Source organism: Meles meles, chromosome 4 (assembly GCF_922984935.1).
Source record: "Meles meles chromosome 4, mMelMel3.1 paternal haplotype, whole genome shotgun sequence".
In the NCBI taxonomy this organism is placed as follows: Eukaryota; Metazoa; Chordata; class Mammalia; order Carnivora; family Mustelidae; genus Meles; species Meles meles.
The window spans coordinates 70359501-70373644 of NC_060069.1; the positions used below are offsets into that span (position 1 = coordinate 70359501).

The 14144-nt window shown below is 39.2% G+C and overlaps 1 protein-coding gene across 1 annotated transcript in view; it reads left to right on the forward strand.

The window, feature by feature from the left end:
• WDR49 (WD repeat domain 49) overlaps positions 1 to 14144 on the forward strand; it is a 134147-nt gene that overhangs the window by 67219 nt on the left and 52784 nt on the right. The window contains exons 9-10 of the mRNA XM_046003144.1: positions 6651 to 6815; positions 10441 to 10556. Of these exons, the coding sequence (XP_045859100.1) occupies positions 6651 to 6815; positions 10441 to 10556 (281 nt within the window). The remainder of the gene's footprint in view (positions 1 to 6650; positions 6816 to 10440; positions 10557 to 14144) is intronic.

Sequence of the window (14144 nt, forward strand, 5' to 3'; positions counted from 1 at the left end):
TCATGTGAGCTTCCTGGATCTGTGGTTTGGTACCTGTTCCTAATCTGGGAAAATTCTCAGTCATTATTGTTTCAAGTATTTCTTCTGTTCCTTTTTTTTTTTTCTTCTCCTACTAGTATTCTCATTGTGTGAATGTTATACCTTTTGTAGTTGTCCCACAGTTCCTGGATACTGTTTGTTTCTCAGCCTTTGTCTTATTTGCTTTTCAATTTTTGAGGTTTCTACTGATATATCTTCAAGCTCAAAGATTCTTTCCTCGGCCATGTTCAGTCTAGTAGTAAGCCCATCAAAGGCATGATTCATTTATGATCTCTAGCATCTCTTTTTGTTTTTTTCTAAGAATTTCCATCTCTCTGCTTATGTTACCCATCTGTTCTCACATGCTATCTTTACCCATTAGAGCCTTTTGCATATTAATCATAGTTATTTTAAATTTCTGATCTGATAATTCCAATATCCCTACCATGTCTGAGTCTGATGCTTGCTCTCTTTCCTCAAACTGTGTTTTTTGCCTTTTATGTTTATGCCTATGTTTTGTAATTTTATCTTGATAGTGGGACATAAGGAACAAGGTAAAAGGAACAGCTGTAAATAGGCCTTTAGAAATGTGGTGGTGAGGTATGGGGGAGGAGAAGCACTTTGTAGTCCTAGCATTACGTCTCAGTCTTTTGTAAGCCTGTGCCTCTAGACTATGAAATTTGCTTTTTCAAAATTAAGTAATTTTTTTTTTTACTGCATAGCGTCCTCAGTTGTCCCCCACACTTATGTCCAATAGGATGACAAAAGCCAGCTAGAATTTGGTATTTTCCTTCCTCAGATCAAATAAGCACTGATAAAATCCAAGGAGGTGAGGTCCTGGCTCAATAGTTTTTCTTGAGGGTGGACCTTGCTAAGAACAGAATTACTCTAATGCATTTTGAAATAGTTTCTTTCCTTCTGCCTCTGCCAGAAGCAGGAGAGGATTTTCATCTAATATTATAATGTAAAAACCTGGTTGATAATCTCAAAATAAAACTCATAAAATTCTGGGGACCCCCATAACTGGCTCCACCAGACATTTTTAACTCTTGGTCTTGTCCACTTGGAGCCTGCAACAATTTGTGAATTTTAGTGGTGGTTTTCCTTTCTTGGCACTGTTTTCCGTGGAGTTTCCAGTTCCCACATTCCTGCTCAGGTAAACTGGTGATTTCTCTATTTGCCTGTTGATCTCTCCAATTTTGGGGGTAGCAATTTGTCCTGCAACCTCATTTCTGTTATTGATCAAAGAAAGGCTATCGATTTTTTAGTTTAGCTTTCTACTTATGGTTAGGATGGGTGACTTCTAAGCATGCAGACCCAGAACCTGGATGTGCAATGCAGTCTCTACCACTTTTCTACACAAGAGTTTTCCTATCTATAAAATAGGGATTAGAATACCTCCATTGTAGATTTTCTGTGAAGGACAGAGGATGTTGTATATAAACACTCATGGAACAAAGCAGGAGTAAAAGCTAAATAAATATTAGCCAAAAAAGGGGAAATGGTATTTTTCTGACTTTGCCCCCTAGTTCTTGGAGGAAGGGAGTGTTTTGAATGCCTGTATGACAACCACAGGTTGTCACAGCCTGCTGCCCCTCCCGTCGCCCACACTGCCTAGGATTGCTGAGCTCCTAGCTAGTCCCTGAATGTCCAAGGGAAATTTACCTTAAGGCCTTTGCACTGCTGTTTCTTTTGTGTAGAACTTTCTTCACTTAGGTACCTACATGACTCCCTCCTTTATGTTAGTTGCGTCTTTCCTCAAATGATTTCTCATGGAGGCTTTGTCAGAGCACCCAGCTTTGCATTCACCCCCAATGATCTCTACCTCCATCTCAGTTATATTTTTCTCCATAATGCTTATCACCACCAGACTATATCTATCTCTATGTCTATATAGCCTTTTTTTCTTTTCATTTTCTTGCTTGACTGCATCTCTACCCCCACAGCAGGAATTTTTCATTGCTGAATCCCCAACTCCCAGATCCTGTGTCTTGCATATCATAGGTGTTCAATAAACTCAAGGAATGAATTATGTAAGAGCACACTACAAATTAACCCAAAAGAGGTAATAAATAAGATTTATAAATGGAGACTGGCTGCTTTAAAATATTTGAATCCTCTTTCTGCACCAGTACTTAGATCTTATCATTCCCCTCACTTCACTACTTACTGAAATGTGACTTCTAGAGATTTGATGCACAATAGAAATAAAATAGGTAACCTGCTTTATATTATGGGACCACAAATGGCACTGACTGAAAATAGCACTATAAACAGCAATTAAATCAAATGTCTTCATCCCTTGGTAGCCAGTGGTATCCGCTGCTGTAATTTTTGATTTCCCTTCTCGCTTGGACCTAGGACTTGGAATGCATATAAAGATAACTAAAATGCCTACTGTTGTTGGAATACAAGAAGGCAATTAGGGGATGTGGATGCAGCCTCACATCTCTTAGAATTGTCTCATTGGCTGTGACAGCTTCCGATGAGAGAGACAAAAAGACCCATATATTCCTAAATGGTTATTAACTCGGGTACATAAGGCGGAGAAGAACGGTTTGCTCCCAAGGCCCGCTCGCACTGGAATGATTAGGGTAGTGCAGACTGCCGGGGCCCTGTCCTCCTCTGCTGAGGTCTCACCTGATAAGAAGCAGCTGGGAAAGAACTGAAAACTTGAAGAGATTTGGTCTCATCAAATTCTGGCATATAAACATGAAGCCAATACTTATTCCTGGGCTCTATTCCTGAGAAAAATCACAGCTTGCTAAAAATAAAGTCCCCACCGTCCTGTAGTGAACCCTCTTCCCTCACCTGCCAAGTGATGTTAAATGCACTCCTTTCTCACCAAACTTTGAAAGTCTTTTCACCTGCCTTGCTATTCTTGTATTCTGATGTTGTCATAGTGACAGAAGTCTTGTTCATACTGGTGGTATGTTTGTGACATGGTCAGTCCTCGTTTTTCAGCAAATTGTTTTCCCTAAGACTGCACCTTAAGGCAGATTGCCATAAAATGAAATCCGACTGGCTCTATCCTATTGTCATTATTGATTCAGATTTCATGAGAAATTGTGAAATGAGCAGAGAAAGGTGCTAAAAACAGATGAATAGCATGTTGGGGCTCAGCCAGGTGATCAAAGGTGGGAGAGTTTTGCTGCAAAACAGCAAAATGTGAAAGTTACTAATTCCTGATTGAATGTCTACAGAAGATTAAAGTGGGGCAATCAATGATTAGATGCTTTGTAATATGGGTGATGCCAGTCTCGGACAAGTAAACAAGTCTTTTCCTTGAACATTGGTCTCATTGCACTTTGCTTTTTTTTTTTTTTTTTTAAATCAGGGAATGCCCATCTTTTAGTACTAAAATGCCTAAGTTCTCAATAAATGCTTTTTGAATAGTAATAAAATTCTTCACAACCTTTAACCTTTTCTTAAAAAAAAGACATCAAAATTTTCACTCAAGCTTAGAAAATTATGTTTCCACGGTTTTGTTTTTAATGAATACAGTTCAAATTCCTAAGTAATTATGTGGAGAAATTCAGAAGTCTGATATAATTTGAAATTTCAGTGTACATTTACAATCTGCTTTCTAAAATTGTAATTGTCTGTATTCACTGTCATGGTTGAAAGAAAACAAGATATTAAATATTTTTCTTAAATTGGTTTGGATAGGAAAAGTGATATCACCCAAAATAGAGAGTAAGACAAATTAAAGCTTAAATAGAATAGTAACACCAGTTAACTTTTATAGCTTGTTTAGAAATATAGCATGTACTGTGCTTTACAAATATTAGCTTATTTAATCTCCTAAATATGGTTTGAGGTAGTTACTGTAATTCTTTCTGGTTCATAGGGAAGGGAACTGAAGCTTAGAGACATTAAGCGATGAGCCCGAGGTCAGACAACTGACTTTCAAACTCAGGCATCCTGGCTTCAGAATCAGTGGTCTTAACTACCAGGCATGTTGCAGAAATCAAAGCAAATAGAAACACAGTCAGTTACCTGGGGTGATAATTGAAGAGATAGGGCACATTACTTCAAGATTCAGGCCATTTTGTCCTAGAAATTATACTATTGTTGAACAATGGTAATTAAATATTTAAGCTACTTTTGATTTCAGTAGAGAAAATGTGTAACATACATAGAGTTTTATATCATTTTAAGAAGTGTTTGGCTCAGAATTGTAATTTCAGGGGAAAAAAGGTTACAAGAGATCAATTGCTCATAACCAGTTTGCTGAGCATAAATGTGGCAAAATGGTGGTCCTTTTATTTCTCAGTCTCTCCTCTCCTTTTTACCGCCAAACTGCTGTTTCAGGTGAACACCTTTTACCTGGACTATCACAGCAGCCCCCAAATGGTCTTCCTACAACCTCAGTTTGTTCTCTACACCACTGCCAGAAGTACCTTCGCTAACCCGTGGAGAAAAAATGTTGTATCATCATCCTCCCCATCAAGAGCAATGATTGCTGTGAACTTGGAGTCATACACTATGCTGCCCACCCAGTGAAAGCTAAGGTTCCTATCCCAGCAAGAACTTTATACGCGTCACTCATTATTCTCTAACATTGCTCTTTTTTTTATATTTTAATTCCAGTTACTTCACATACAGTGTAATATTAGTTTCAGGTGTAAAATATAGTGCTTCAACACTTCCATACAGCGCCTAGTGCTCATCGCAACAAGTGCCCTTCTTAATCCCCATCACCTACTTCCCCCATGCCCCTCATACCTCCCCCTTTGCTACCCATCGGTCTGTTCTCTATAGTTAAGATCTCAAGCATTGCTCTTCAGGGATTCTATGATCTGTCACCAGGCCAGCTGGCTGCCTCACCTGGCATTCCACAATTTACCTCAGCATCCACACTCTGTCTCCATTACACTTCACATTGCTTCTCATGCTTCGAATGCTCTCCAAGTTCTCTCTTCTTAGCACACTCTTAATTATCTGGGATACTATACTGGAATATAGAAGACCTTATGATGTGTCTATCATAGACAGCCCATGATTAAAACCTCGTTATATGAGCTTGGGAACAGTGCTTAGCTGATTAGAATCTCAATTTCATCACTGGTAGAATGAGGATGATAACGTTATTTATTTTACAGGGTTTTTATAAAGATCAAATGAGATAGAGAGTGTAAAGAGCTCGGCATCCAATAAATACATGTTCCTATCTTCAATCGCAGATTGGCCCTCCTCACATTTCATTCCCCACCCCCAACACAGTGAGATTTTGGATATTCCTTTCTGTGCCCCTGCTGCAACCAGGGGTGAGACCTCTAAACTTGTGGTATTATTCGGCTCTTACCTGTTTATTGTCTGTTTCCTTACCTAGACTGAGAGTTCCCAGACTTAAGTAACCTGGGCAGCTCATTAAAAAAATGCTCCTTCTTAGTAAATGAGAGTTAAATGAGAGTCTCTGATCTGGTATATGGTCATGGTTTATAAAGTTCCCCAGGTGATCTTAATATTCAAGCCCGGACTGTAGATTCCTTCAGAGCGGGATTCATGAGTCCCTGCTGCCGTCACGGAGCTGGGATGGAATGGTCGTTCAGTGTGTGCCCAAAATCCGAATGAAGGCATGCATGCAAGATGGCCCGCTCTCCAGGTCTTCTGAATATACATTCGATAATCTTGAACCCATTTAATTATAAAAGTGTGATACCCAAATTAGCACATTACTGATAAATTTACATTTATACGATGGTAATCAGTACCTATGACAATAAAGACATGGTTTAAGTTTTCTCAAAGTCTAAATGTTTCTTCAGGCAATTTCCAGTCTACTTATTTGTGGGTTCAGTATTTTTGTTTGTTGTTTGGTTCAGTGTTTTTGTTTTGCTTTCATTCTTTTGGGTCCCCAAGTCAAATGGGTGAAGTGATTTTAACTTCCTACAGGGTGCCTAAATATCTAGAGCTGAAATTAGCTGTTTACTTGCCACTATAAAATTTCCCACTCTTGGCTATTATGTATAATCGTATCCCTTTTAGCATTTGTTTTGTTGCCTTCCTCTTGGAGTGTATATGCAGATTTATATTTAACCTTCCTGTGTTCTTTGTTTTTAGTGGCCCATCAATAATTGTGTTTAGCTGTAAAAATATATACAGCACCTTGAGAGAGGAAGAAGAAAGGGACTAATGGCATTGAAAGCCATAGCTGCATCAGTTTGTTAAAATTAACTCCCCCCCGCCCCATAATATCTGGTGGTGCTTTCTTTTCAAAATGCTAAATGGAAGGTGAAATACAGTAAAATGCTTCTTTTCATATAGTGAATGGTATCAGAGCACCATGACTAATAAAATCAGCTTTCTCATCTAAATGCAGACAATTTTTAAGTTTATTTTCAGTAGGATTTGATTTCAGGATGGCCTCTAGACAGTCAGCTGAATGGTGGGGAAGCCAAGTAGATTCCTATCTTTGCTGGTAAAGAGAATCATGACTTCATTACCCCCATTCTGGCTTAGGAATTAAAATGCTATCAGCTTAACAAAAAGAAAGAAAACACATCACAATTGTGTCTCTAACTATTGTGGGGTGGGGGAGGGATTCACAGGTTAGATATTTTTATTGAAATAAAAATGGTGGATTCTGGGACTGTATTTAATTTCTTTACAAGGTTATTTTCTCTTAGGTAATCAGCTCGGACGTGGGGTCTACTGTTTCCTTCTGGATGATAGACACTGGGCAGAAAATCAAACAGTTTACTGGTTGCCATGGCAATGCAGAAATCAGCACTATGGCCCTTGATGCAAATGAGACACGGCTTTTGACTGGCAGCACAGATGGGACCATAAAGGTGAGAACGCAGTGATGCTTTTCTATCCAGATACGAGGAGGCTGAAATACTATGTGAGGAGACATAGCTATAACTATATTTGTTTTTGTCTTTTTGGCCATGCATGAGGAAAGATGAGATGAGAAGACTTAAATAACTCATACCATCTAATAAGAAAGCTGTTAGGGGTGAGGAAAAAAAAAAAAGAAACCCCTGTGGAAAAATGAATAAATGATTTTTCTGAATAAATTATTTAACATAAAAACACAACTTGGCTTACTTATTTCAGAAAGCCTATTCCAGTGTTCTGGATAGAGGATTACTTTGGGGAATAAGAAGTCCAAGTAATTTTCCTATGCTTCAACTAATATCTCTAGTTTTTTTGTTTTTTTTTTTTCAGTTTATAAAATGAGAAATCAGAGCAACAAAGAAAACTTTTTAAAATGGCATGGATTCAAATTTGAGGGCAAATGAATATTTTAAAATCAACCCATGTTATAATTTGCAATTTTATGTGAAGGAAAGTGAGACAGTAAAGAAGGATTGTAGGCAGAATAATCATTATCTTTGTTATTATCCTAAACTAACAATATTTAATACTTCTACTTTTCTTGTTTTGTAACCATTACTAATTTCTTCTGCTATTACGCTTTGTGAAAATGATCAAATTTTCATGCAAAGCTTAGATATTTGGTATCTGAAGTCATGCTTGCCAGTGAATCCTCTCTACTCCCCTCAGCTCTGAGACTAATGACAATCTTTGATTGGAGATGGCATGTGACACTTGGAGGCAACAGAAGGCAGTTTCCCAGAATAAGCTTTGAATGGTTCTCAAACTTCTGTCATAACTAGAATCAGGGGGGTAGTAATGAAGTATGCCTTCCATGCTGGAGTGTATGATGCATGCTGGTATGCTGCATGGGAGGGTAATGGAAAGTTCTCTGGATATGTGGGTAGAACATGATGGAAGTTGGAAGCAAGAATTCCGAGGATTCCAGGCTGGCTACTGTCAATGTGAAGGAGGTGCTATGGTGGTTTGCAGTGAGAATCTCTGGAAATCACCAGAGCTGGGTCTCTGAGAAGGTTAAAGGGCAGGAGGTAAGGACTGGGAGCTTAGGTTTAAGTAATCTACTTTACAGAACTGGTAAGATGTATGCCGGTAATGGGAAAATTCCAACCTCAGAGGTCAAGGTGGAATAAAACAAGAAGAACTGGAACTGGAATTTTAGACAGACTTAGTCAAAAGGATCAAGTGAGTATCCCACTTACTGGTTCTGGGGTACAAGACTGAACTGAGAAATGAGACGAGTAGACTAGGTTCCTTTTACCCCTTTCTTGGAAAGTAACCAGTTGTAGAGTCCAGAGCAGTGCAGATTAGCAGATGGTTGCTAAAAGCTTGCAGATAGTCCCAGCTAAGGGACTTCGTTGGACCTGGGGACAGTCGGATCTTTACAATACCTATGTGTGGGTATTATTTTAGGTGGGTTTGGTAAGAGCCACCTTTAGAGGAAAATGCAGTGACGTAGGTGAAGAGCATGTGTACCCTTCAACATTTCAGCTCAAGCCTTGCATTATCAAAGTTAATGTGAATTTAGTAGTATAATCACAGCTTTTGAAGATATATTTGTCTTTATCATAATAGCACGACAGAATTCTGAAATTTGGCAACCTCTCTGTAAGATGCATAAATCAGGGTTGAGCTGTTCATATGCTGTGAAGAGACAAGAATGAATGACATTTTCCAATCTCATTTATAATTTAGAATCCCAAACCAGTACCTATGTCATCCAAGATTTAAAAGTATTGCTCTATTTATCACGGTCTTGAAGAATCTGATCTTTAATTACTTAATGTTTTAAATAATTAATGTAATCATACAATAAAATTTGAAATTCAAAGAGTTACACAGTAAGAAGAAAGAAAGTTTCTTTCTCACCTCTATTCATGGCTCCTCCCTTGTAGCTACCACTGTTACTGGTTTCTCATACATCCTTCTAGCCAAAGGGCAGCGTCTGTTTCTTAAAGGCAGCCCAATATTTATGTTGTTCTGCATTTTGGATTTTTCTATTGTGGACACTGAGTCAAATGAATGCATACAATAATAATAATGTTATCTCACTTTTATCACATGCTGACCAAGAATCAGGTACTGTTCTAAGCACTTTACACATACACACACACACACAAATGCACACCCTCACCATACCCCCCCACATATGTATCTATATACTTAGTAATATTATTATGTCAGTTTTACAAAGGAGGAAACTAAAGCCCAAGGAAATAAAGCAAATTGCTTAAGGTTCCATAGCTGGTTCAGTTTAGGCAGAGCTTAGATATATAGAAATGACATATTCTTCTTAATGGCTACATTCTGTGCTTCTGTATAAACATTCCATATTCTGACTGTTTAGTCCCATGAGCAACCAGGTTGATTTAGGTATTTAGCTTTTATAAACAAGGCTTCAAGAATATAAAAATGTTCAAAATATGTCTTTTCACACATGTAAGTGCCTCTGTGAGATGATTTTCTTGAAGCTGAAAGTCAAAGGGAGTCTAGTCGAAGGGTATATGCAATTTAATTTTGGTAGTGTCTACTTGCCCTTTGTCGATGATACACCAGTGATGTTTCATGGCAGGGCTTAGTTTTAGCTGCTGGTGACCTAATAATGTTTTGTTGTAAGTTCACCCACTGGGCCCGGGTCCTTACCACCTGCCGGAGGAAGCAAACTCAAAGTGCTTGTTCCTCTTGTAGATGAGGTCTGGCATCCACTATCAACAGGACATTTTCCTGGGAGAAGATGGGAAACCTACCAATAAGGACTGTGTTTCAGGCTCTGTATTAGATATTTAACACTCCAAATATCGCAGAGGAGTAAGTGTCCTGGGTCGTGAGGAAATTAAAATTTAGAGACATACACTTAGAGAAAGAACCAGGGTTTCAACAGACTCCAAAATATGGCTCTATATGATTTTAGCCTTTCCCTTAAAAATACTTATTTAAAGCTTTCGAATCAGCTATTATTGTTATAATTTTTAAAGATTTTATTTATTTATTTGACAGTGTGAGAGATAGCAAGAGAGAACACAGGCAGGGGGAGTGGGAGAGGGAGAAGCAGGCTTCCCGCTGATCCTAGAGCCCAAGGCAGGCCTTGATCCCAGGACTCTGGGATCATGACCTGAGCCGAAGGCAGACACTTAACTGGCTGAATCAGCTATTATTAAACTAAATTGATCAGGTTACAAGTAGAATAACAAAAAATAATAGGTAATTTTTAAAAAATATTTTATTTATTTATTTGAGAGAGACAAGAGAATGCACACAAGCAGGGGGGAGGGCAGAGGGAGAGGCAGGCTCCCCACTGAGCAGAGAGACGGATGTGGGACTCGATTCCAGGACTCTGAGATCATGACCTGTGCCGAAGGCAGAGGCTTAACCCACTGAGCCACCCACATACGGCAATAATGGGCAAATTTAAATGGTGAGGGGACTGTCTTAATTATAACATACCCTAAGTGAATCAGCCCTTGTCCAGAATATAAACACCAAAGTTTAAAATAATCCTATTACACTGTGTTATTTTACTCACGGAAGAAGACATTTTCTGTTCTTGTCTCCAAGGTGACTTAAGTTTTTCTCTTGAAGGTATGGGACTTCAGTGGATACTGTCACCACACACTAAATGTTGGGCGAGAGGGAGCAGTGGATATTTCACAGATCCTGGTTCTTAAGAAGACGATACTGGTTACAGGCTGGGAGAGGTATGATGTGGTTCATGCAAAACTGTAGGAAGGCAAAAGGAGAATGTTTGTATTTGAATCAGAATCTTTTTTTTTTTAACTTTTAAATAATAAGTTTATTTGAGGTAAAGTGTAGGTTTTGATCGGGATCTAAAAGAGAAAAGAACATAGAGATCTTGACTGATTCTGAGTCATTAATTTGCTGGTGAGCTCGGTGAGTGACACTGTTCGGATTGATTGAATGCTTAGTGACTAAAACATTGTAAGATCACATAGCTCAAGCCGCTTTGAGAGGCGTTAGAAGGCTTTCTTCTGGCTTTTGGACTCTTTTTCTTTAATCATTCCAGACAGGGTCATAATACCATTTCCAAAAGTTTCCTAGATTTTATAGTCAATAAATTCCTAATGTATAAATTATATTCTTTCAACGATAAAGGGAGCTCATTTCTTCCTCTCTTGTTACTTATTTTAGATTGCAGCAAAGAGGAAAATGGGCTATGGAATTCTGTATTAGCTTTTCCTTCATATCCTTGCAGACAGGGGCCTTTCACGGCCTGCTTACTGTTCTCGAGGAGCAATTCTTCCATTTCATTATAAGGAAAATTACTTCTCTTTCTTGTTCTCCTGAGAGAACTAAGGGATCATAAACAGGACCTTTTCTATGGCATTGTATAAGCACTAGGAAAATGAAACTGTGATATTTGCAAAAAATATATTGTCCATAAATTCAACTGTTCACAAAATATGGCTCTAATAGGTAATTTGCCTAACATTATTCACTATGGAATTTTTTTTTAAAGATTTTATTTATTTATTTGACAGAGAGAGATCACAAGTAGATAGAGAGGCAGGCAGAGAGAGAGAGAGAGGGAAGCAGGCTCCCCGCCGAGCAGAGAGCCCGATGCGGGGCTTGATCCCAGGACCCTGAGATCATGACCCGAGCTGAAGGCAGCAGCTTAACCCACTGAGCCACCCAGGCGCCCCTTCACTATGGAATTTTGATCTTAATGATTTGAAGCTAGGATCCAAATCAGATTTTATACCTAGAAAATTAGCGGTATATATCTGGGGACTTTTTTTTTTTTTTTCTTTTTTTTAAGATTTTTTATTTATTTATTTGACAGAGAGAAATCACAAGAGAGGCAGGCAGAGAGAGAGAGGAAGGGAAGCAGGCTCTCCACTGAGCAGAGAGCCCGATGCGGGACTCGATCCCAGGACCCCGAGATCATGACCTGAGCCGAAGGCAGCGGCTTAACCCACTGAGCCACCCAGGCGCCCTATATCTGGGGACTTTTATTGGTCACATGAAAGGCTTTCTCTTCTAATGCAAATGTACATATGCAGACTAGAAAACAGAGAGCCACTTACAGCTTGGTTTTCAGGGGTAGTTTGACTGTAAAGAAAGAAGGTATAATCCAGATTATTCTGCTTGACATCAAGAACGAATTCAATAATCCTCATCTTTGAAAGAGAAGGCTTCTTCACATCCTAGGAACACTCATGATCCATTAATGACTTCTCTCTCAGTAGACTATACAGTAAGTATTTCTATATCAGGCTGTGGTAATAAGTCAGTTTGATTCTCAAATGTTATGGCATGGTAGATGTGAAGTATACAGCGGATCCAGCTGAAATTTTGAACATCACAAAAAAGAATTTTAAGAATTCATCAGTATAAGTCAAAAGTTTGGAGATACTGTTTTCTTTTTCTTTTTAAATTTTTTATTTATTTCTTATTTTTTTATAATCATATAATGTATTTTTATCCCCAGGGATACAGGTCTGTGAATCGCCAGGTTTACACACTTCACAGCACTCACCATAGCACATACCCTCCCCAATGTCTATAACTCCACTCCCCCTCTCCAAACCCCACCTCCCCCCAGCAACCCCCAGTTTGTTTTGTGAGATTAAGAGTCACTTATGGTTTGTCTCCCTCCCAATCCCATCTTGTTTCATTTATTCTTCTCCTATGCCCTAACCCCCAAGTTGTATCTCCATGTCCTCATATCAGGGAGATCATATGATAGTTGTTTTTCTCCTATTGACTTATTTCACTGAGCATGATACCCTCTAGTTCCATCAACGTCATTGCAAACGGCAAGATTTCATTTCTTTTGATGGCTGCATAGTATTCCATTGTGTATATATACCATATCTTCTTTATCCATTCATCTGTTGATGGACATCTAGGTTCTTTCCATAGTTTGGCTATTGTAGACATTGCTGCTATAAACATTCGGATGCACGTGCCCCTTCGGATCACTACGTTTGTATCTTTAGGGTAAATACCCAGTAGTGCAATTGCTGGGTCATAGGGTAGTTCTATTTTCAACATTTTGAGGAACCTTCATTGCCACGGCCCGCGTGACAAATCGACCACGAAACGCGAGGGTAAGAGGATGGTAAAAAGAAATTAAAGAGACAAAGAGATGGGGGCAGGAGGAGCAGGGGATGATTTCCACCAATGCCGCTTTATTAGTAAAAACAAGAGGGTATATAGAAGTCTTACAGTGAAAGGGTGCCTTATCTAAGTGTTGCTGCAGGATTAAAGGTTCACACACCAGCTTCATAATATTTTTCACTACAGACATACCAGCGCCAGGTGGTGGATGGTAAACATCATCCACTAGAAACACACTTGAAAGTTATCTCATAGCTTCTAACAGGACAGCAAGAACCACTAGAAGATTAACGAGTGCATCTGGGTTGTTTTGAAGGTCAGATATCTAGAGGGCATGTGAGAAGTCACGTATACCAGCAAGCAGCACATGGCACAGGCTCTTTCTCAAATGCAACTCAACTCCGTTTTCCTCTGCCTTGAATCAGGCAGTGAGACATTGGAGGAGGCACAAGTCCGAGCCTGGTTTGGCTCTCGTCTCGAGCCCCACCGTGGCTTCCCACACTCCATGCTGTTTTCCAGAGTGGTTGCACCAGCTTGCATTCCCACCAACAGTGTAGGAGGGTTCCCCTTTCTCCGCATCCTCGCCAGCATCTGTCATTTCCTGACTTGTTAATTTTAGCCATTCTGACTGGTGTGAGGTGATATCTCATTGTGGTTTTGATTTGTATTTCCCTGATGCTGAGTGATGTGGAGCACTTTTTCATGTGTCTGTTGGCCATCTGGATGTCTTCTTTGCAGAAATGTCTGTTCATGTCCTCTACCCATTTCTTGATTGGATTATTTGTTCTTTGGGTGTTGAGTTTGATAAGTTCCTTATAGATTTTGGACACTAGCCCTTTATCTGATATGTCATTTGCAAATATCTTCTCCCATTCTGTCAGTTGTCTTTTGGTTTTGTTAACTGTTTCCTTTGCTGTGCAAAAGCTTTTGATCTTGATGAAATCCCAATAGTTCACTTTTGCCCTTGCTTCCCTTTCCTTTGGCGATGTTCCTAAGAAGAAGTTGCTGCAGCAGAGGTCAAAGAGGTTGCTGCCTGTGTTCTTCTCAAGGATTTTGATGCATTCCTTTCTCACATTGTGATCCTTCATCCATTTTGAGTCTATTTTCATGTGTGGTGTAAGGAAGTGGTCCAATTTCATTTTTCTGCATGTGGCTGTCCAATTTTCCCAGCACCATTTATTGAAGAGGCTGTCTTTTTTCCATTG